This window comes from Balaenoptera acutorostrata, chromosome 6, assembly GCF_949987535.1.
Source record: "Balaenoptera acutorostrata chromosome 6, mBalAcu1.1, whole genome shotgun sequence".
NCBI classification, from domain to species: Eukaryota; Metazoa; Chordata; class Mammalia; order Artiodactyla; family Balaenopteridae; genus Balaenoptera; species Balaenoptera acutorostrata.
In genome coordinates this window covers 74,104,216-74,129,564 of record NC_080069.1, presented here as the reverse complement: position 1 = coordinate 74,129,564, position 25,349 = coordinate 74,104,216, and the positions used below count along the sequence as shown (strand labels likewise).

The 25,349-nt window shown below is 40.5% G+C and overlaps 1 protein-coding gene across 1 annotated transcript in view; it reads right to left on the bottom strand.

Annotated features, from left to right (window-relative positions):
• PGM5 (phosphoglucomutase 5) overlaps positions 1 to 25,349 on the bottom strand; it is a 188,792-nt gene that overhangs the window by 47,706 nt on the left and 115,737 nt on the right. The window contains exons 7-9 of the mRNA XM_057549000.1: positions 24,929 to 25,044; positions 7,473 to 7,608; positions 3,691 to 3,874 (exon numbers count right to left, since the gene is read on the bottom strand). Of these exons, the coding sequence (XP_057404983.1) occupies positions 3,691 to 3,874; positions 7,473 to 7,608; positions 24,929 to 25,044 (436 nt within the window). The remainder of the gene's footprint in view (positions 1 to 3,690; positions 3,875 to 7,472; positions 7,609 to 24,928; positions 25,045 to 25,349) is intronic.

Genomic DNA, 25,349 nt, shown 5'->3' with positions numbered 1-25,349 from the left:
GCCACTCATGCCCTTTCCTCAGACTGATATGCAGTCAAGTTAAGGATTCTGATAAGGGGGAAGGAACTGATATTTCTTGAGCATCAAATGAGTACTAGCTACTGTGCCTGGGGGCTTTATAAGTCTTTCTCCTAAAACCTTCTCCATAACCCTTTATGGTAATTATCAGCATGCCCTCCCCCTCCCCTTCACTGTGTAGAGGTTCAAAGAAGTTAAGTAACATGACCAAAGTCACAAATCTAGGCAGTGACAAAGCCAGCCTTCAAACCTATGTCTGTCTGACTCCAACATGACAGAACACTGGAGAAACTATAGCAATTGGCCTCCGACAGCAAACAGAGATGTTACATTATTATGTTTCCTTTCGGCTTTGCTAGGTGAAGCATACTTCTGTTTCTCCTTGTGGAGGTTAAGTCTCCTTGTATCTTAATTTTGAAATAACCCATAATATAGTCGACTATTTTTAAGTTACAGTATTCTATAATTGAAAAAACATAATAACAAGGGTTGGTGAAAGTGTGCAGAAATTGGAACCCTCATACACTGCCAGTAGGAGTGTAAAATAGTACAATTGTGTTTGGAGACTATCTGGCGGCTTCTTTAAAGGTTAAACATAGAGTTAACCATTTGATCCAGTAATTCCACTCCTAGGTATGTACCCAAGAGAACTGAAAACCTACGTCTACACAAAAACTTACATGAATGTTCACAGCAGCATTATTCATAATAGTAAAAAAGTAGAAACATCTCACATGTCCATCAACTGAGTGGATAAACAAAATGTAGTTTATCTACCCAGTGGAATTATTATTCGGCAATAAAAATGAATGAAGTAGTGATATATGGTATAGCACGGATATACCCTGAAGACATTGTGCTAGGTGAAAGCAGCCAGTCACAAAGGACCACATATTATATGATTCCACTTATGTGAAATGTCCAGAATAGGAAGACCTATAGAGACAGAAAGTAGATCATTGGTTCCCAGGGGTTAGAAGGGAGATGATAGCTAAAGAGTAGATGGTTTATTTTGGGGGAGATTGATAAAAATGTGCTAAAATTGATTGTGGTAACAATTGCACAACCTTCTCTATGTACTACAAACCATTGAATGGTACACTTTAAATAGGTGAACGGTATGTTATGTGAATTATATCTCAATAGAGCAGTTATATATTTATATTAAAAAACTGCACCATGAAAAAAACCAATATTATGCATTTGATAGGCTCTCAAGAAATACCTATTGAATGAATGCACCAAAGCACTTTATGACTATTTAAAAATAATACTAGTTTATTTAAATTCAAATATGTCTTTTAGGAATGGACAGTTTATTTTGCAACAACGTTGCATAAACTATGCCCCAGACTCAACTGGCCCCGGAGGTGAATGCTGATAATACTGACATCCCACGAGTGCTGAAATGTGGTCCTCAGTGGTGAAAGTTTAGCAATGGCCACACCTGTGGAGGAATTTCCCCTCTGTTCCAACAGGACCAACTGTGGTGAAAGAACCATCTGTGGCTTGCTGACAATAGGGATGCCGCTGAGTGTTAACTGATCTCCCAAAACCCTCACTGAGCCAAACCCAGACCAGCAAGAATCTCTAGTGTGACTCAGGGCCACCAGCTAATGAAGGTATCACTTGGGTCCTGGAATCCAGGAAGATGAACAACTACCCTTCCTTTGTTACTTGAGAAACTCCCAAGAGCAGATCCTGGTAGCACTTATCTATTTATGGTCACCTTTGAGGACAGATGAAAGAGTATGGCGAAAATATCAATAAATTCCAGAGTAAAAATAGAAACCAATATTCAGGGTTGAAGGGGAGGAACATAGAATAAATCAAAGGCCAAACTTGAGATCCAGTTGAGGAATTAGCCTGGTGTGAATGACTAAAGAAAAGCCAAGAAAAAAAAAGCACCCAAATGCTGAGTGCATTGAAGAAGAAACAAGGTAGAGTATTAGTAGATTTAACAGCAAAACAAATGAGCTCAACAAACAAGCTCTGCATGAGCTGATACGGTCCAGAACCTACCAATGACTAGACATTACCTTCAAGGAATAGTTTTCAAGCCTTCCTCTCAGGGAACAAAAAACCTCTCAGGGATACTTTAGAAAGCGTGTATTTTACGACTCTTAAATTCTACAGTAACAACAATAAAATAAGTCTTGGATTAGGGAAGTTTGTTCTGAGGACCCTGTGTGAAACAGAAGTGAAAATATGGTACCAAACTGGAATAGATTATCTGAGACATGGAAGCTCAAAGATGCACATGTGCTGTGTGCTGGCTTCACATCTCCAGGGATTCACTGGTATTATTTTGGAGAGGATTCAATCCAGTCTACAAGAAAGCATCCTTGTGCAAAACAAATCACAACTACAAAGCCTTGCGTAAAGGCTAGGAGTTTTTATATATGCTATTTCGTTCTATTTCTAAAACAACTCTGTGAGATAGATGTTTCACAGATGAGGAAGAAACTGTGGCTCAAAGAAATCCAACAACCTTCCCAACTAATAAGTGGCAGGGATAGGATTCAATTCTGTGTCTTCAAACTTCTTAACCACTATTTTCTCCACTACCCTACACCTTTCCAAAGTAAGACTGTAATGAATTTGTCCAGCCATGGAAGGCCTTCTAGAATGAAAGACTGACATTTTGATAGAGATGAAAGATCACTACAAAACTAAGCAGACCAGAGGGAGAATATTGCAAGAGTAACAGGAGGGTACTGGGCTTTGGAACATCGGCAAGTCAGGGGACCCTAGGGCAAGGACTATGTATGAAACACTAGTCAAAATAAAAATAGCAATATCTACCGTTACATCTAGTCCCCTAAAGCCTACAGCTTCTGATTTATTTTGTTGTCTGTACTTGGTGAAGCACGTATAAGAAGATAAGAATTTGGGGATTTTAGAATGGAACTTCTCTTAACATTACTCAGAGTGTCTTATTTAGACTATAAATGTTAAAATGTGCTCCCAGAGTGGCCAGCATTGCCATAGCCAATAAATAAACAAAATCGAGAAGAAAAATAATGGTAATAGCTTTCAACATCTCTTATACAATTCACAGAGATGAGATCATAATAAAAGTTGTGGTTGATTTTGCCACTTATCTTTCATTTAATATAATTCTCAACCATAAATCTTGCTTTTGGGTTTGTGGGGCAAAATTTCCAATTGTTTCTTCCCCTACCAGGAGTAACAAACCCATCTGGCTAAGCTCCTATCATTGACATAAGGTAATGACATAAGGTAATAAAAGGTGAAACATCCCCGTACCTGGGGGTCCCAAGGAAAGGGATCCCTTGCTCTTGGAAACTTTTCTGAATCTGTCACCAGTCATGGCCACTATATAGAGGGACTGCAGGCCGCAAACATTTCAGAAAGAAATGTTGGGTCTAAATCTATTTGTGGTGTTGGCCCATCAGTTACCAAGTGGAAAGAATACTGGACCGAGAGCCAGGGCCCTGTATTCTAATCCACTCTCTGCCATTAAGTAAGTAGGTAACCTTCACCGAGGGCTTTCCTCTCTCCTGGCCACAGGGCTCTCATCTGTAAAATGAAGGGCTCAGAGTAGATCATCGCTGAAGATCTCTCCATTTGTAGGATATTTTTGCATCCCCACCGCACACCACCCCTCCTCTGCTTGATAACCTGGTCTGGCGATTTCATAGCAAGTACCTGTTTCTTGGTCACAGTGCCATCCACGGGGTCCACGTATTCAAAGCTGTCCGTCTTCGCCACACTGTAGACGTGGCTCCCCACAGCAAACTGCTGGCCGAGGAAGGACTTGCCTGTGACCAAGGCCTCCAGGTCCCTCATGATGTAATAGGTCGTCTTGGGCTCTAACCCCTCATAATCAAACCTGGTGAGGGAGGAGCAGGACACAGGATAAACACACATCTAATCAGAGAACCAGCAGCTGGGTCGGCCTCTCAAGGCCATTTAATCATTGGTTGTGTTTAAAGAAGAACAGCACATGGAAGAACACGGAAGAACAGCACAGAGAAGCATCTGCAGCTGGTCTCCCCTCTTCCCCCTGCCAGCCCTCCATTCTCCCCACACAGCAGCCAGCATTATCTTGTAAACATCAAATCATGCCAATCCTTTCCTTTAAATCCCTCCAAAAATGCCTGTCATGTTGAGAGCAAGAGTCAAAACCCTAACCACAGCCTATAAGGCACTGTGGGATCTGACCTGCCCACGTTCTTGATTTGACTTTGTCCCACTCTCGCTCTTGTTCACTATGCTCCAGCCACATGGGCCCCCTCTCCAGTCCTCAGAGACACTTTGCCCTTTCCCTTCGTTGGGCCTTTGCTCTTGCTATCTGTTTCCTTTCCCTGGTACAATCTTCCCCAGGCTACTCAAATAGCTGACACATTCCCTTCCTTCAGCTTTCAAATTTAGTGTTACCTCTAGAAAGTGACCTTCTCTGACCAGTCATCTAAGGGAGCTTCCCTCTATCTCTCCCCGCCTCTTATCATCCTTTATTTCTTCTTTTGGTAGTTATCCCAATCTGTATTTATTTTGTTTATATATTTGTTTCCTTATTTCTTGTCTCTGCCCCTGAGTACTGTACGCTCCAGGAGGGCAGAGATCTTACCTGTTTTGTTCTCTGTTGCTTCTGACAAGTAGTGTTTTTTGTAAGTAATGGAATGAAAGATGGCAGGAAGTGAAGGAAGAAAGGAAGGAGAGAGAGGAATCAAGGCAGGGGAAAAGAGAAGGAGGAAGGGAATTCAATGTACCATAAAACTCTCTTGGAAACTTGGAAGAAATATCACAATTGTTCCATTAAAAAGAAGGTCCCCCTAGCCAAGAACATCAAATATAACAATGGGGCTGGGAGGTGATTAGGGAAAAAAAAAAAGACTAAAAATAACCCTTATCTCATTTGTCGTTGTGGAGTTTAAATATGATAATGCATACCAAGTAGTTGGCACAATGCCCGACACCAGTGCTTAAAACTATTAATTACTTTTATTCTTCGTCACTACCATAAGGGAACTGTACGGTCTTTCCCGATGTCAGATGGTTTTGACCAAGTCCTTATGGCACACCCAGGGGGCTCTGTTTAAGAAGGAAGCCCTAGGTGGGGCAGCTGTGCTCAAGCAGCTGTGGTGGGATCTCACATTGGGCTCTCTGTAAACAGGAAAGAAGGTGAGTTCTCAGAGTGAACTAAAGAGGGAAGATCTGAATAGTTGTTACTACTTTTTTCCACTCCAGATCTTTTGTGACTTCAGCAGACAACAGGGTATTAGCCAAAAGGAATGATACCGTGGCTAACAATGGGTCCCCTGCACCTTCATCCCCCCTCTTTTCTGTTCTCTCTCTCTTACACAAGGTGTGTCCTCCCAGCCTCAGAAACAAAACAACAGGGAACTCTCTCAGAACATTCCTTCTCAGTAGTGTATGTGTTCTAATCCTAGATTCTCTTTAAAGATAACTTTTTGGGAAGGTAAAACCCAGCCAAGCAGAAAGGGGCAGGAGGTTGGGATAAGAGGAGACAGAGAGGCACTGAAAGAGATTTAGAAGTTGAGAAAACACACTAATGTGACAGGTCACAACCAGTCTATGGCTGAGGTCATCAGACCAGCTGCCCAAATGCTCATCTTCACACACATGCAGGTTCTAGCACTACTTTCCCCTCACTACCTCAAAAAACCCCCTCTGACCATCACCACCACCAACACACTTTCGAGGAAAGAAATTTCAAAATGGAGAATTCCTTCTGGGGTCCACTCATACAAGGAAAAACATCTGGGTTCTCAGATACAACTTCAGGCTCAGTATCAGTTAAACCAAAATTGTTTAATTATCTCCTCCCCACCAAGAAAACAGTCAGGCTAGAAATCATTTGCTTTCACAAGCACTTTCAACCTACCTTTCCCAGAGGCTGAAGGAAATGTTTACTTTTGTTCTACCTATTCCCTCCTCCCTTTTTCTTTATCTCTGTGATCTCCTTGTACAGAAATCTGAAACATAATTCAGAGTCCTACAAGAATTTATATCTCCACTGCATTATATTCTCTAATATGGTATTTGTTATGAAAAAAGTAATTGTCATGTAACCTCTTGGCCACAAAAAAATGAACTATATTATAAATACACTTATCATAATACCATGTCTTCAAAATGCTGGCAGAAAGCTAGATAATCATTCCACAAATTATGAGGAACACATCCCTGACTCAAAGCGATCTCACTAAGCCAGAGATTGGCAGTCATAATATATTTTATCAGGTTGGATTTTTTGGAGCAGCTTCAGGCAATAAAAGGATTTGCTGTGCCAATTGGTCCCTTTGGTATGCCAAAAAAGCCCACAAGAATCAGGATTTTTGGCACTTGTTAGAAATACTAGTGAATAAAACAAGTTCCTGCCTGCCTTGAGAGTCCTTATTTTATAACACAACGAATAATTTGAGGTGACTTCCCGGCTGTCACATCCTCAGCCCTCTTAACTAAACAGGAACCAAGAATATGATGGCGCTGTCTACATTTCCCAGAGCACTGCAGTCTCTTTGATTTTACTGAAAACTATCATAGGCTTCCTTATTCTCTGATATTTATCTAAGTAAATGACCGCTTAAGAGAAGAAACAATCACCTTATAAGGGAAGTCTAAAGCTTTCTTTCTGTCCCTTAAGCTCTTGAAACGCAACCAAACATCCAAAGTAGTTAACTATTCATAAGCAAAGCAAAGGAGGCACCGTCTCTGTTTTTAATACACAGAGAGCCGCTGAGACTACCCAAGGATTCCATGCCCTAATCATACGTTCTCCACAGTTAACATCCTTTCCGACCACAGCTCCCCCTAAACCATGGCGTGGTACTAGCATACCTAGCAGGCAGCCACACAGCCAGAAGACTCTGCCCCCATCGCTTGCTTCAACAACAGGAAAGTGGTAGAAACCCCCAACCCTAAGCTCTTTGCCACTGACCTTTCCCCTCCCTCCTTCCCAGGGTAATATTTCTTTTTTTCTGTAACTCCTTTCATGGGGACAAAACTTGAGCAAAATCTGGGGATCCTGAGCCATGTGGTCCCTTCAGAGGATGCCAGCTCAGGCATCTTGGTCACAGTTTGGACCATTAGTGGGAGCTTCTGTCTTTGCCTCCCTTTCCTTGATAATTATGGGTGGAAAGCCAACAAGGAAAGCCCCCGGTCTGACTGTACAACTTTCATGGCCACCAAAGGACCTTTCAAGGTTCTGCAGTTCAGATTCCCTCTGGGGATGGCTGCCCACCGTACAGGCAGGATGAAAATATGACAGAGGGGTGTCACCAGGGGAGGGCTACTCCTTGACACCACTCCTACCACCTCTCAGGGTTATCTGGCTCTAGCGTCTGTGCTCCTCAGATCTTCCTGAAAGATGCCTGCCTCCTAAGGTTCTAGCCCACTTTTTTAAAAAAAAACCTTCTCTAAGAGCAGTTCCCTAGGGTCCATACGGAGACCCTTGCCCTTCTCACCTGCAGTAGTAGTGGCGGCCAAATTTGGCCCAGTGATCTCGGACAATTTCCTCCACACTCTGCTTCCGGGCAGCGATAATGGAGAGCCAGACCAAGACAGCCCAGAGGCCATCTTTCTCCCGGAGGTGATCAGAGCCTATGGGAGAAAGGAATAGTCTGCTGAAGATTTGTTCACGGGGGAAAAGTTAAAGCTAAATGAACTATGAAGACCAGTTAGCACTTGAGTGTTACATTGAAATGGCAGGATATATTTATCTATTGTGTTAAAAACATGTCCCATAATAAACTTGCATTTCTAAAAATATGCAACTGAAATTCAAATAACATAAAACAATATCAAAAAGTAAAATAAAATCCTGGAAGTTGTTGAAAGGATCCAAGAGCCAAGGTGACATCACAGGTGACTAATGGTATCATTCATTCAGTAAGTATTTGGTGATCCTTACAGTACACCAAGCATTGGTCTAGGTACTAGGGATACAGCAGTGAACAAGATAGCTCTTTATTCATCAAGTTTGAATTCAAGTAGGCGGGGACAGGCAACAGAAAAGCAGATGAAAGAACAACATGCATCAAATAAGGACAAGAGCTATGAAAAAAATTAAACTGGGTGATAATGTCACAGAGCATGATATCAGCAAAGACGTTTTTACCAGAGCAGCGCAGCTTACCTAGAGTGGGGTTGAATGGTACTCCCCAACCCCACTCCACCTGCCGAAGATATGGCCACCCAGAACCTGTGAATGTGACCTTATCTGGGGAAATAGTCCTGCAAATATAATTAAGTTAAGGATGTTGGGATGAAATCAGCCTGGATTATCCAGGTGGGCCCAAAATCCAATGACAAGTATTCTGAGAAGAGAAGACACAGAGAGGAGAAATCCAAAGGATCAGGTTATGTGAAGACAGAAGTGGAGATCAGAATTATGCTGCCACAAGCCAAGGAAGGCAGGGAGACGCCAGAAATTGAAAGAGGCAAGGAAAGATTCTCCCCTAAAGACTTCAGAGGAAGCATGGCTCTGCCAACACCTTGATTTTAGACTTCTGGCCTCCACAACTAGAAGAAAATTAATTTCTGTTGTTTTAAGCCACCCAGTTCTTGGTAATTTGTTATGGCAGCATTAGGAAACAAATACAGGTAGTCAGGGTCAGCCCCACTGAAGTGATGATATGTGAGCTGATACCTGAGAAGAAGGAGTCAGCCATGCAGAGATCTGGGGACAAAGCACAAAGTCCCTGAGGCAGGAAGGAACTGGGAAGCTTATTCCTCTAGCTATTTACATAGAAAGAGAGGCAGCTCATATTGTGGTATTCACACGGTAAAGTGTGCAGGCTAAACAGGTAGCTTCCTGTGCAAAAAGAACCGAGAGGAATATGTTGGAGGCTCATTTAAGCATCTGTCTATTGGCCAATTGTAAGCTCTGTCCTGAATACAAAGGAATGTGTTGTAGTGTAAGAAAGGTGATATAATGGAAAAAGCATGGGGAAGGCTTTGGAATTCGGGTTTAAAACTAAACTCTTCTACTTCCCCAGAATGTGAGAAGTTATCGCAAAGTTGTTAACCTTTCTGAGTCTCAGCTTCTCATCTGTAAAATGTGGACACAATCACCCATCTTGTTGGGTTGTCATATGAATTTAATCACACTCGGTGGGTAGGCTCTGGAGTCAGATTGTTCACATTCAAATTCTGGCTCAGCCACTGACCTTTGTGTGACTTGTTGTCCTCATCTGTAACACAGGGAAATAATAGCCCCTACCTCATGGGTTACTATCATGATGAAGTAACTAAATATGCCCAGGTATTTAGATCAATGACTGGAATGTCACAAGTGGTTGTCTTGTTGTTGATCTTATTGGTAATTCACATAAAGTACCAACCTGGTGCTGATTCCTCAATACGTACTTTGAAGCAAATTGTTCTCAGTCATTCATTTAATTTTATCCTCTGACTCTAGCTACAGTAATGTCTTAAGACCAGGAGACTGGGACCAGGGGTTGGATCATTTCTTCTTGCAATAGAGCAATAAGAATGGACAACAGTACTTGGGTTTCAGGGCTACGAAACATAGAAACTCAGAAAGGAAGACCCAATGACACAGAGCTGTTTAAACTTCGAAAATGGACTGAAACAATACCTTAGTTAAGTTAGGCAACTTTGAGAACTTCTCACCAAAGCTATGGACCATTTATACTTCTTGGCACATTTGCAGTGTTAAATGTTAAATGTTTTTGCTCAAAGAGGAAAACACACAACCTTGAGAGGGCAGTGAAGATACTTAAAAGGAGAAATGATCAAGTCTTTGGCTCCTCCATACACTGATCAATGGTCTGCTGATGACACTTTTAGATGTCTGGTTGTGGCTGTCTCTAGCCTGAGAAGACCCTGGGCTTTTAATCATCACAGCATGGAGTGACTCTAGTCCCATCCAAGGAACTCTGCACACTACTATAAAAATGGAAGAAATTTGGAAGATGCTGGGTTAGCTCCACGGCCTAGTGCAAAAAAGCAAGTCAAGGAAGCCCTGCCCCGTGGGTAATTTCAAAATCCTTTGTCCTTTTACAGCTGAAAAAAATCACTTTTATTTACTGGCTAGAGAGAAATACCTTTTTGTTTTAAAACATGGACTTTGCATACCTTGAATCTCCAGCTGGATTACATTACCTAGAGGTAGACCCATTAGATGCTAAGTCTGACATCTGATAAGATGTCATAATTTAGGGGAGAGAGACATAAAGTTACTTTAGCAGAATCAAAAAAAACAAACAAACCCCACACAAACCCACCTCAACCGTTTGTCGCCACCCACATAGTGAATTGTGAACTGGCTTGGATATTCTCACCTACAAGTTAAACATTGCCCAGATTCATAAGGGGCCAATGATCAAGTAAAATTAACTGCGCTCTTTACAGCTGTTTGAGGTGGGGATGGAGACACTGATGACTTGCAATTACACACACATGATTCCACTGAACTCTCATAATGTGCTTTAGAGGGGGCTTTGGGGAAACAACTCTCCTTTTAATAACTTTAAGGCAAGTGAACTATAATGTCATATCCGTGACAGATAAATTCAACAGGAAATGCAGAAAATACAAAGGCATCAAATGGTTTCCTAAAACCCCACTATAAACAGAGTGAAAATGGATGCGAGAAATGCTGACACCATATATGACAGGACTGATAGACTTTATATTAAAAATGTTTTTATAAGTTAATCAGAAAAAGAGGAACCCCAATAGATAACTGGGTGGATAGGCACAAATGAGCAATTTTCAAGAGAAAAATATTAACAGTCAAAAACATTTGAAAAAATGTTCAATCTCACCTACGTCAAAGAAAAGTCCATAAAATGGAATCCTATTAGGGGACTTTCAAATTAGCAAGCGTTCATTAGGGGCAGGGGAACACCTAGTACTAGCAAAGTACCAGTGTAAATGTGTACCGTTTGGTGGAATAATTTGGCAATAATAATCAACAGCCTTAAAATAGCAACCAGCTTTGGACCCAGCTATTCCATTTCTTAAATTTTAGTCAAAAGGACATTCACTAAAGCAGCTTAAAGAAGAGGGAAAGTTGAAGAAATAATAAAAAGGGAAAAAAATTGTTTTTGAAAGAAGAGGGAAAGTTGAGAAATGAATACTAATTGTTAAAGAATAGGAAATTGTGGAAAATCCATACAAAAACTTGTGTAGATAAAATATTGAATAAGAATCTTTGGTAACACATGGAATGATGTTCATCCAATTTTAATAAATGTTAAAAAATCAGGTTACCAAAAAAGAGTATTCAGTATTTTTTTTGTAGAAAAACACATTTAGATATGTATTTATGTGTGTGCACAGGTTATCAACAGGATACACACCCAGCCGTTAACAGTGTTATCTCTGAAGCAGGAGAACTGCAGATGTTTTGCTTCTTTTTCCTTTGCAGTATTTCCACAATAAATGTATATTATTTTCATTATAAGAAAAAAATAAAAATTTTAAAGTTGTCAACGGTGTGTACACATTCACATTTGAAAACATGAAATCCCATCTACCAAGGGTTAGCTGGGATATTAAAGGGATCAACACTGCCGATGAACAAGTGATGAATTTTGAACCTATTGCTCATTCCATTTCTTGGACTGAGTAATAGCTATTTAGAGCATAGAGACTGAATATGACTCCCTCGTGAGGCTCACAGGTTTTGGGATTAGGATCAGGATGTCCTGTAAGGCTTTAGGACTTGACAGAAAATAAGAAAAGGGAAGGCAGTGCACTGCTGAGCTGTCAGCATTAGCCTTGGGGGAAGCTGGGCTTAGGGGATGTGTTTTGTTCACCTCATAGGGAGACTCTACTAGCAAGGACAAAGCTTCAGATTCATCCCAATAGCCCCTAGGGCATTTCTACTAGTGCTGACCGGGCTTGAAGAGGGGCTCACTTAGCCTGTGTTTCACCCCTTATCTTCCCAGGCAAAATCTCTACACTCTGTGAACAGTTAAACAGTTGTTTGGGAAAAAACAAACAAAAGAGCTCTTTTACTTCCTCATTTCATATATTCACAGCTGCTCCATCTTTAGAACATGAGATTCCAGAAAAAAATTCTTCGACACTAATATTTATACATGCTTCCTATTGCCTGTACAATTTTTAATAGATTTTATTTTTTAGAGCAGTTTTAGCTTCATAGCAAAATTGAATGAAAAGAACGGAGAGTTCCCATAAGAGTCCCTGTCTTCACACAAACACAATCTCCCCACCATCAATATCCTGCACCAGAGTGGGATGTTTGTTACAAATGATGAACCTACACTGACACATCATCACCCGAAGTCCATAGTTCACGTTAGGGTTCACTGATGGTGCTGTACGTTCCATGGGTTTTGACAAACATATACCCACCATTATAGTATCATACAGAACAGTTTCACTGTCCTAAAACTCCTCTGTGTTCTGACTATTCATCCTTCCCTCCCTCGTAGCCCCTGGCAACCACTAATCCTTTTATTATCTTTATTGTTTTGCCTTTTCCAGATTATCATATAATGGACTTTTTAGTTTGGCTTCTTTCACTTAGTAGTATGCATTTAAGGTTCCTCCATGTCTTTTCATGTCTTAATAGCTCATTTCTCCTTAGCATTGAATAATACAGTACAATTTTTGAAATTTGCTTCCTCTGGATTTCTGGCTGGTGGTGCAGCCAGAGCTTGCCACCTGGTTCAGAGCATTGCAAGAAGCTTTAACCCATATTTCCAAAGCCTGTAAGTACCACTCAACTGTCCTTCCTCTATCCAGGCTAGCCCAGCCCAAAGCCCACTCAGACTTGCTTTGACCAGCCTGGAAAAGCAGTCATCCCCACCCAGATACCAGAAGGAAGGGGCTCAGCTCTCCCTGCCACAACTCCAGGAAAAACTGACACCAAAAACAGGTCTATTTTTTTCTTATCAGAAACATCCCTACTCTTCTATTCCCCAAAACTAGACTTTGAATTTTCTCAAGCTTTAAAAGCATATTACTTTGGGCTAGGCAGTACACCAGTAAGTATACTGACATAAAAGAAATGGGGGAAAAAATGAGAGTACTCAATCTCAAAGGAATTTTCCTCAAATGGAAATGCCAGCACGGGCAAATCAACTCAAGAAAACACCACACATGTTACTAAAAGATCAAGTCATCTCAGCTGCAACTCAGATCAGGAAAGTCTGAATTTGTCATTTGGGAAAATATAAATCATAATGCACCTGTTGCCAACTCCAAGCTAGAAATAAGTTAGTGGTTCTCAACCCAGGCTGCCCATTAGAATCTCCTAAAGAACTTATTAAAAATACCAATGCTCAGGCCCCACCCCAGACCAATAAAATCAGAATTTTTGGCAATGGGACCCAGGCACCAGTATATATATATTTTTAATTCCTTGGGTAATTTTTATGAGCAGCCAGATTTGAGAACCACTGTTTTAAGAGAAGCCTACTCAAAACAGTCCCATATCGGGGGCAGATTACTTAGGGGTAGTCAATTAGGCCTCTTCCTCTATTTGCTCAAATTTGGCACTAAAGGAAAGTGGTCATTGGTCTCTAGTTCGATGGATGCCCCTGGCCCTAGTCAGGGGGGGCCCTCTCACTGGAGCCAGCTTCAATATCATGGTTTTCCCCCACCCCTTTTGTCTGGAAATCTTGTGAGGGCCTTGCCAAATTTGGAGTAACCAACTCATCCCGGTGACTTTCCCCATTTTAGCAGGAAATGAACAATATCCCAGGAAACCTCTCCATCCCATGCATACCAAGGTGGTTGGCCAGCTGATAAGGAAGGCCACTTGCTCAAAGAGGTTCCTGACGGTTTTCAGGATATGTGCATATACAGCACATACCTAAGCACACGTATTTCCTAGAGCCAGAAACGATAGGAAATAAGTCTATATACTTGCTCTTGATGCAGAATTACACTGCAAGATAAATTCCATTTTTGGAAGAATAACAGCAAGGCACCAGGAACTTCACTCAGTACTTTATACATCTATTATCTAATTTTGACAATTTGATAGCTTAACTTTACAGGTGAGAGATTGAGGTTAGGTCATTTGTATGAAGTCACATGGCCACTAAGGGGTGAAAAGAAGATTCACACCTGGGCAGTTTGGCTCCAACGCCTGTGGACATAACCACTGCTGGAAATGCCCGGTAATGCCAGTGGTCCTCAGGAGCTGCAATGAGGCAGATAAAATGCCCCAGGTGGTTAGACCTGAGGCAACCCTTCTGAAGATCTGGGTGATGGATTGGTATTTTTTTCCTTCTCACACTAGACATTCAGGGAAAGTTGCCAAATTTCCCTTTACTTCTCCTCTCCTATCGATTTACCCTTTTCATTTACAAATCAAGTTTTCATTAATTTGCAGTGAAATTCTTCCCATCCTCTTTTTATCCACTCAAGGATTTGTCTTTTCAAAATAGTGAAGTTATGAGGGAACACTGGGAGGCACCCCTTGCAGGGAATCTGAGATTTGAGAACATGCTATTGAACTGTGACAGGTTGTTGTTTTTGTTGTTTTTTTTTCCGTGTCTCAAACCGCTCATGTTCAGCTCTTTAAATCTGGCCAAAAAGCAGGGCTCATGGAAAAATTGTCACTTTTCCATGCTTAAAAAGAAATGCTTCTTAAAAAATTAATGCTCTAAAATGTTTACAATCGGAAAACAAAGCTGTCCTGCATGTAAGCGGGTCAGAGCCAGCTGTGAGCTCAGAAAGGTAGGACGGCCGTAACCGACAGTGTAGCTCACGCTGTGATGTGGGCATCCTGGCTCCCAATGCTATGTAACAATAAATTTGATGATGATGATGATAATAATAATAATAGTGTTTGACACAATAATGCAGCAGGGCTCTTGGCTAATATCCTGACCATTGCAACACCCTGTAAACTCCATGAGGGAAGGACCCGTATCTGAAATGACTCATCATTCTATCCTGGCCCTGGCTCATAGAAGGTGCTCAGTAAACCTTCATTGAATGAGTAAATGCATGATTAGGTGAAACTCTAGTACGTAGTGTGATTCATCAGATTCACTCCTCACTAAAAGCTAGAAGCAACCTGAAAAGATATAGGGGAAAAAACTTTATAGATCATCCCGTTGAACAGATTCAGCTTATAAATGAGGAAACTGAGGCCCAGAGAAGTGATCTGTGTAAGGAAGTTCAATGACAGAGAGGGGGAGTCAAGGTCTAACTGGGTCTCACTGGGACTGTCATCTCCTGTTGCTGTGCTGCTTACATGACACCATTCTTCCACGTCCCCAGCATGCATCCCATCCCCATCTAAAAGAATTAACCAGATGGGAGAAAAGGACAGCTTTGGCATGTCCTTAAACAGCAGCAGCAGAGTAAGACTGGGTTTGAATCCTGGCTCTTCCATGTGAACTTGGCCAGCGGCTTGACTTTCCTCTCTAAGCCTCAATTACCTTATCTGTGGTCATTATGGTCCCTAGTTCATTTTAGAGTCAAGAAGTCTCAGTGAAATGACATATAGGAGGCCCTAAGAATGTACTTATCACTCAAGAGATGCTCAATAAATAACAAGTATTAGCACTGTTTCATTAACACAGGCCCTACAGCAGCCAGGCCATCTATCCCATCTGTCCCAGAGGAGGAGAAAGCGTTAACTATGTCAGGGCTGGCCAGCTGACGCTCGTCCCTCACAGGAGCAAGCCAAGGTACGGGACAGTGGGACCTCCTGACTCGTATGTCCCATCCCATTTCTTTGTCTCCAGTGCTGATGGGAACAACACAACTCTCTAAGAATTGTTCCTTGCTTGGTCATAAGCTGAACCAGAAATCTCTCCGGCAGGTTTAAAGCCTGCACCACAGGGTTGAGGACCTGTCACTCTTTAGGCATTGGACTTTGTTCTCAGTGGGGCTACCTGGCCCCTGGGAGAGAGCAGCAGCGGGAGCCTCAAAGCACAACTTTAGGGACTGCATCTTAAATACCAAGGGATGGGCCCCCTTGTTGAAAGTCCCCTAGTAGACACTGTGAAAGGGAACCCTTAGTCTGTTTGGAATTCTTCAATCCGTGAAGATTGAAGAATGATTTCCCAGGATTCCCAGTCCCAGGATGCACTGGTAAGTGTGGACACAGCCTCAGAGGGAGGCCCCATTCCTTTCTTTCTGCTCCACACTTTGGTGTCACACAACACCCCCTCTTGCCACTTTTCATCATTGAAAGGGTCAGTGGAACTGGAACTGTGGCGACCCCAAGGAAAGGTTTTGTTTTGTTTTGTTTTTGATGGAGACATTCTTTCCACTCCAGGTGGAAGCTCTCTTTCCCAGCACAGGGGTTGAGAGTTTGTAGAGGGTCCAGAAGAGAGTTTCAGTTTTCAGAGTTTACAAGGAGGCTCTTGGGGAGTGTCAATCACAGCACCTCTGTGCTCTGGCCCAGCCTAGATTGAATTGCACATGTGCACACAGCCTGTTTCAACTTGCCCAGCAGAGGAATTGCTCTCCTAGTGCTGCTAATGCTGTCATCACAGCTTCCTCACGTCACATCTGCTACCCAGCCAAATTTACACAAATCGGCCAGAAATAAGAGAAAGAAACGTGGTAGAACCGCAATAATCTGAAATTCACAGATATATGGGCCTCCTTCTCTGGCCTAGAGACTGGACAGATGTGAAAACTGCCAAATGTAGAGTTACTGATTATCTAAATAGGGAATGAACTAAAGCTTTCCTTTATTGTACCTTAAAAAAATCTGGTATTAAATAAAAATAACTGTATAAATAAGAGACAGTTAAACCTATTCAATATTTGTTCAACAGCACTCCTGTGAACCCAATCTTGAGTTAGGATGTACATAGTTCATGTGTGAAATACAGATGAAGAAGCAGGTGTGGAACTTCAAAGTGTTATATACTGTTTAACTGTTAGGGAAAATAAAATGTCCATTCACAAAGCAACCGGAGAGTGAGTAATATAAACCATAAGACAATAGAGCAGAGAATGTCTCTGCTAAAGGCTGTAAGAAGATCTTTATATACAAAAGATCACTAAAGCTAGAACCTAGCTGCTATTGAACACGGCTGTTTACAGGTAATTGTCAGCAGCCCCTACTCCCCCCCCGCCAGGAAATAAATACGTTAATAAAATGAATTATAAATACTTAACAGGATTTAAATTTTTAAATCTGTTCATTAACACAGGTCTTGGGAATGAGTTTTCCTAGAAGCACTTTGTTAGCTATTAATTTGTGCTAATAATGATGTGATAATTGAAAGTACCAAAACTTTATTTCAAAATTTTATATAATTCCAATTTTAATATCATTCATAAAATCCTTCCTCACCGCCTTCCAACTGGTCTATATTTATGTGGTTTTGTTTTATGAATCCTCCCAAATCTTGGGATACCCTAATGCCCAGATTTCCAGAAACACAACCACTCAAGAATGATAAAAATATAACTACTAACAATGCAAAGAAGAAATACCAAAATGGAAAATCTTTGTTTCTTCCTCCCTTCTTTCCTTCCATCCATCTACCTTCCATCCATCTTTCCAGCCTTCCTCCCTTCCTCCCTCCCTCCCTCCCTCCCTTCCTTCCTTCCTTCCTTATATCCTTCCATCCATCCCACAATCACTCAAAGCCTATCATATATAAAAGAAATAGAGCTGAGCAAGAGAGACATGGCCCCTGTCCGCAGGGCATTTATGGTTGCATGGAAAGCAGAGGGATCCAGAAAAATCTCAAAAGACTGGAAAGATACTCAAGATTTCCTGTGAATGAAACACATACATACTCTGGGCCTCTTCCTTTTGTGCTAGAGACTGGAGAGATACAAAAATAGCCAATGTCAAGAGCACCAGACTGTACTCCAGAGTTCACAGTGAAAAAAGTTGGTGTGACAATGAGGGACAAGCCATGCTGGTGCCAGGAGACCTGGATTCAATTCCAAATTTCCAGAAAGAGATGGATGTATACAAAAGGCTTAGCAATGCCCCCAGCACATACTAAGTGCTCATTTAAAAAACATAATTGTTATTATTGTGAAGAACTCAACAGAGAGCACTTTCTTGGAAAGAGTAAACGTTGTATTGCCTGATTTTACTTGGCAAATTTGTATGGCTATTGACATTAACTTTTTAAAAATACATAACAGAAGTAATAGTAATACTCAAGATGGTGGTCAGCTTGGAGGTCTTCCAGGCAGTCACAAACAGAGCAATTCTTTATGTTACCTGTAAAGGGACAAGCTTTGGCGTGATAATTCATACACTCCCCAGATGGTATGACTTCTTACAAAACTGATGACAATGATGGCAACCAATAGAGCATCGTCAACAAATTGCCCCCAAACCTCAAAGCTTTTGGTTTTTTAGCTCTTAGTTTTAGTATTTTAGTACATCCCCTTTTGTGTATGGGAACAAGTCCAGATTCCTTCTAATTTGGAACTTGAGAAAATTAGCCAGAATGCCATTTAGATGAACAGTTTTCTTCTGTTTAAATCTAAGGATTTGTAAAATGTTCTCCTTTCTCTCGGAAAAGAGTTTTCCAAAGCCCTTCCCAGGAAGTGGATGAATATCTGGTTCTAGCACAAAAGATGATTTGGCTTCCGAAATGACCTTGGTTCTTTGACAGAGCAATAAACATAGGCTTCCTATTGTCCAGGACCTGCACCTTTCCACAGGAGAGAAGCCTGAACTCTGATCCTATCACCAGCTTGTTACCTTGGAAAGTTCTGGGAGCTCAAGATGCTTGCAAGAGAAATTTCCACTCAGGGTATATCCTTCTTCTCTTGGGTAAAAAGCCTGGCATTCCTGAGCCTGAGGCAGATCCATATTTTCAAGGTTTCTTGGCACTAAACTATGCTTTCCTAGTTGGTACACAGCTCCATGCCCCAGGGGCACTGAAAAAGGCCTCCACTAGAGAAAGCTTTTTTTTTTCTTTTTTTTTTAAACAAGGTTTTGTTTTGTTTTTTTTTCTTTAATTTTTATTTTATTTTATTTTATTTATTTATGGCTGTGTTGGGTCTTCGTTTCTGTGCGAGGGCTTTCTCTAACTGCGGCAAGTGGGGGCCACTCTTCATCGCGTCGCTCGGGCCTCTCACTATCGCGGCCTCTCATGTTGCGGAGCACAGGCTCCAGATGCGTAGGCTCAGTAATTGTGGCTCACGGGCCCAGCCGCTCCGCGGCATGTGGGATCTTCCCAGACCTGGGCTCGAACCCATGTCCCTTGCATTGGCAGGCAGATTCTCAACCACTGCGCCACCAGGGAAGCCCGAGAAAGCTTTGATAAGTTTTAGAAGTGTCTCCCTAGTCTCAGGTCTAAAATCTTTCCATCTCTCTGCTTTCTCCTTCCTTAATTAGCTCACCTGATTTTGAGGACTATATCCCAAGGTAGATGGGGAGCTCCTGTGATCAGTTGACTTTTACAGGCTGGAATTATAAGGGGTCAGAGAGACCACGTGGCTTGTCTGTAGGTGGCAGGTGAGGGTCTTGAACGTAACCATCAACCTCACATTCCAGGCCTCTAGACTTCCTGAACCAAACTTGGTGTGGCATCTCAGACACACTCTTTCTACCACTCCTGATGAAAAACAAATACTGGTTTTCACTAGAGCAATGTTTCCTACTCCTGACTGCACATCAGGATTACATGAGGATACTTATTTAAAATGCAGACTCTCAGGCTCCACCTTGCCAGGGATTCCAAGCAAGGGTAGGATAGAAAAATCTATATTTTTAGCAAGCTTCCCAGGTGATTCTTACACATTCAGCTCAGTGCCTCTCCAAGAACCGGCATTAATAAGGAACAGCATGAATCCACTTTTTCCTTCCAAGACTGAGTGGTTCAGTTCCCCAGGCCTTCTAACAGTCATTTACTGTCAGGTGCTGGAGAGATGGAATTAGCCATTGCTTTCATTGGAAAGACTGATCAGCACAGTGGAAAGCAGCATACACCGTAGGGCAGGAGACCTGTCTTTTAGTTCAACTGTAATTTAATTCAAGTGGAGGCCTTTTCCAGGCTCTGGGGCCCTGGGTGAGTCACTTAACTACTTCTTGGGTTCAGGACTTTCATCTGGCAAATCAGGCCAATGTCACCAGAACTTGAAGAATGGCGGGGGTGGGCAATACCTTTAGAGATCCACACATTGAAAAATCTCTTGTGCTTCTTGAAAGGAAAATGGCAAGCAAATATAACAGTGAGAGGCTTTTGAAAGTTCCTTCTAGTCCAGCCTACATGTTGCAATCAGCATAACAGTCTGAAAGCAAAGCTTGCTGGAAAGTGGTTGCAAGCAGACCTCCCCCCTGTGAAGACCATGGTTTCCTATTTCCAGTTGAGTCAAGTCTCAATGTCTAAGCTAGGCAGGCAAAGGGCTTCAGAAATGAGCCCCTCCCCACTGGTATTTCCAAGACTGTTTCTTGATACTCCCTTCTCCACCCTACGCTATGCGTCAGAGGTTAGTGAACTACAGCCCATGGCCAAATTTGGACTTAGGCCTATTTTTGTAAGTAAACTTTTATTGGCACACAGCCATACTCATTTATGTATTGTCTATGGCTGCTTTTGTGTTACAATTACTGAGTTGAGTAATTGTGGAAGAGACCGTACATAGCTTCTCAGTTCACAAAGCCTAAAATATTTACTATCTGGCCCGTTACAGAAAAAGTTTGCCAACCCCTGATATACACCAGTCTTTTTCAGTCTTTTGGCCATGACCCACAATAAATACATTTTACTGTGAGATCTAGCAAATACGTAGGTACCTGTGCACATATTTATATATAAATATTTCTCAAAATGACATTTACCTTTCCTAAATACAATGCATTCTGATAGTTTCTAGTCTATTATATTTTCTTAAAAAGCTGTTCACGACTATACCAACCTCATGACCCCAAATTAGTCTTGATTCATATTTGGAAAATACTTCTCTAGACAAACTGAACAGCTGGCTGCTTACGACACATGGCCCCTACTCTCCCACTTCTATTCCTTTCTTGACATTGCTGTCCCCATCTGACAAGACTCTGTCCTTTCATCTTTATGTGTGCAAATCCTTCCCATTCTTTAAGAACTACCCCAATTCCATCTCTTCCAGGAAGTCTGCTTTGAGCCTCCAGTTCCAAACCACTTTCTCCTTTTCTCATCTCCCACAGCACTTTTTCTGTTCCTCTATTGTGGAACTTTAAAGTTTCTGCTTTGTAGAAAACTCACCTGTGCATCTTTCTAACTATGTACCCTAAAGATCTTGAATTTCTTAAGGGTATGGTCTTTTTTGTACTCTACATACCATCCAATACAGTGCCTTGTACTCTGTAAGTACTGAATAAATGTTTATTAAATTGAAGTCAGCAAACATTTGTTATTAATGGTATAATATGGTTTATACATATAATATTTTATCCTTTAATTTTAAAGACTATAAATTTATGGTCTATTGTAAGCACTCAGCAAATGTTTATAAAGACAGAGAGAGAGAGATAACCTGGACTTATCAGTTTCCATTCCAGTTGCTAGATTTGTGTTATTTTAATAACCAGCAGGCAGAATTATTATATACAATATACAATCCCTGATTTTTTGAGTCACAGTCACTGGTTTAGACACACAGAACACCAAAAAGGATACACAGAACACCTATTTTTAGGGCCTCAGCAGAGAAAAAGTATAACAGTTTCAACTATCCCAAGCAGACCTGCCATCCATAAGTTCTGAGATCAAACAGTAGTAATTGAGAGAGCTTGATATGATCTCTCTTTTTCCAAGGAGAAAAAGGTGCCTGCCAACCCTTCTGTACCATTAATGCTATTAGAGTCTAGCTGATTTTGGTAAAAGAAGAAAATTTCCCAGGAGAAAATTCCTTCAGGAACCCTGACATAGCCTGAAATGCTGTCATTATCACTAGTTAGAGTGGTTTTACTGCAATCTGTTTAAGCATGACCAAATAAGACTTAGTCTTAGGAATTCAAGGATGGTTTGGTATCAGCAAATCAATCATATTTCATTACATTAACATAATAAAGGAGAAAAAACATTAATATATCACTTGATTCTGAAAGGGCACCTTCCATCAGCCATTTATAATATGAGTCTAAGAAATATTAGAATAGGAAAAAAAACTACATAAGCATGATAGGGATTTTACCAATATTAAAAAGCAATCATCAGAATAGATGGTAAAATACTGAATTGATTTTCATTAAAATCATGAACTATCACAATTGTTATTTAATATTATTTTGAAGATTGCAGCTAGTGCCATAAGAATATGAAATAAAAGATCTAAATTTTAGAAAACACAAAAAATCTTTAGTCATAAATTATATGACTGTATACCTAAAAATGTAGACTTTTTAGAAAAGAAAATGTCATAATTAATGATAGAATCTGTTAAGGTGGTTGTGAACCAGAGAAAAGGCATATTAATCAATAGCTTTTCTTTATCTGTTATATGTTTATACGTTATATAAACAAATTAGAAAGGAAAATGAAGATATTAACATTAAAATCAAAGCTGTTAAAAGCTCTATAGGACATATGACCCAGTTTCTTCAATGAATAAATTAGAAAGAGAAAATGTAGAGGAGAGAAATGCAGATTAAAAGAGACTTAAGAGATATCAACAAGTTATGATATAAGATCTTTTGGATCCTAATTGTAAAAATTTATCAAGGAGGGGAATGTTGAGAATAGGAGAAATCATTAAGAAATTACTTTTGGAGTTCCACTTCTGCACTTCTGTTTAGGATGTGGAAATCTATAAGAGAATGTCACTCCCATCCCAGTAGTAAGAAAAGGCCAGAAAACTACAAAATAACTTAAAAAAAAAAAATCTGAGGTCACAGGAGATAAAGTGAATTCCAAAGAGTCTCAAGGCAAGACAGGACACAAACCACCTCACCTTTAGCAGAGCACAAGAGAAAGAGGATGCTTCCATACAAGTGAATAATAAGAAGTCACATAAGAGTTTTAAACATTCTTAAAGGCCAAGTATAGCCTATTATGATAGTTTTAAGTTGCTTGGAGTCCCAGATATGAAGGGCACATTCCAAGTTATTTCCCATAGGCTCCACTGGGCACTCACAAGAAAGACTGGAAAAAGAGAGAGAGAGACTTGGTGGTGCTGACATGCAGGAAATGATCAACTCCTGCCAAGAGATAAGCCTGAAACCCTTCTAGTTGCCCAAACATTTCTTTCATAGGAAACAAAAGCCTTAAGCTCCTGGATGAATGAGCTGCAAACCTTCTCATCCCTAGGATCCAGGCAGAGGTCCACTGCTTCTGAAATAGGGGTTGAAGTAAAAACTCTCTGTTCCTGGACAAAGAGTAGGAAACCTTGGGCCCAGAATCCTACACCAATACTAAACAGACACCTGCTGCCACTAGAAAAGGGTCAAGTACCTAATAATAGAGGTCTATTTTGTCTCACAGACATGCAGTAACTGCTGAAACCTGTGAATGCAACAGAAACACTGAAAAATCTCCTCCATCTCCCCATCCTCACTTTCAGTACATAGTAAAAATATCCCACTACTGGAAGAATTTGAAGCCTGTGATACATTGATATACTAAAGATTATAACAGAAACAATAAAATCCAAACCCAGCTCAACTCCTGACTGTATTTAATGTAACCTTGCACACTAATGCCCTGAGAGAAGAAGAGGTATGCCCATTTCTGTGTATAAATATTATTTACCTGAGTCTCTACTGTTCTTATATACATACAGTCCAGCATTCAATGAAAAATTATGACATGCAAAAATCAAGAAAGAGTAAACCATTGCTTTATCAAGAGACAAAGCAATCAACAGAACTAGAGTTAGAAAATAACCAGTTATTGGAACTATCAGACAGAAAGTTTACAATAACTATGTTTAATATGCTAAATGATCTAATGGAAAAGATAAACAACAGACATAAACAGATCAGGAATTTCATCAAAGAGATGAAAATTATTTTAAAAGAGTCAAAGAGAAATACTAGAAATAAAAACTACAATATCAGAGATGAAGAAATCCTTCACTGTGCTCAGCAAAAGGCTGGACACAGCTCAGGAAAGAATTCATGATATGCCAATAGAGATTATCTTGACTGAAACACAAAAAGAATAAAGAGTAAACAAAACCAAATAGTGCATGTAAGAGCTCTGAGACAACACATGGTCACAAATTATCTAACATTATGTAATTAGACTCTCAGAGGAGAGGAGAGAATAGGGAAAGAGAGATATTCAAAGAGATAATGGCAGAGAATTTTCTAAAATTAATAAAAAACAACAAACAACAGATCCAAGAATCCCAAAGAACCCTAAGCAGGGTTAAAAAAAAAAAATACATGTACCTATACATATTATAATTAAACTGTTAAAAACAAAAGATAAAAAGAAAATGTTGAAGCCAGCCAGAGGTGGGAAGTAGGCGAAATTTAAATACAGAGCAATGGTGGTAAGAATTAGAGCTGACTTCTTGGAAACTATGCAAGCCAGAAGACAATGGTGTGACATCTTTAAAATAGTGAAGAAGAAATTATTTTTTAACATTTTAGGTGTGATAATGGTACTATGGTTATATATATATATTATATATATATATATTATATATATATATATATTTTTTTCCCCTCAGTACCCCTTATACTTAAAGATTCACACTAAGGATTGCTTCACAATAATCAGAGGGGAGGGCTCCTCTTGTGGATGAGGGTAGAGATAAAGTAAGATTGACCAGGAGTTGATGATGGTTGAAATTACGTGATGAACACATGGGAATTTGATATATTTCCTCTCTCTCTCTCTCTAAAAAGAAGAAGAACTGGGCAGAAGACGTGAAGGTGTCATAGCACATATCCCACTAGGTTTCTCTGATCTTTTTTTTTTGCCTCTAACTCTTTTGCCAGCCTTTGATTCACAGTGGACTCACAGGTCCCCAAACTGGGGTCACAGAGTTCTGCAGCTACCCTCTCCAGTAACACCAACCCAAAAAAGCTTACCAGTGCCAAAGCTCTCTTCTCCACACAGAGAGCACCGGCCTGAGTCCATCAAATTTGAGAAGAATCTCCATCCAGCTGGGGTCTCATACACAGGGACCTTCATTGATTTGGCCACTCTGAAAAATGAAATTCGAGGCAACAGTTAATTCATATTTCTCCTTTCCTTTTTTTTTTTCTCAGAACATAAGGAAGTCTTTAAGATCTGTTAATGCCATAACTAGATTTTAGAACATCCTGAACAACGTGGACAGTTTTCAAGATGTCAAGCCACAGGTAGAGGATGATAAATAGCTTACTCAAATGGTACTCAGTTTTGCTTTCCCCATAATATAGAAGATGTTCAGTTAATGTATAGCATATTCTCACATTTATATTTCACTTCTATATATATTCCTTTATCTTGGTGGTAAGATCCCAGTTG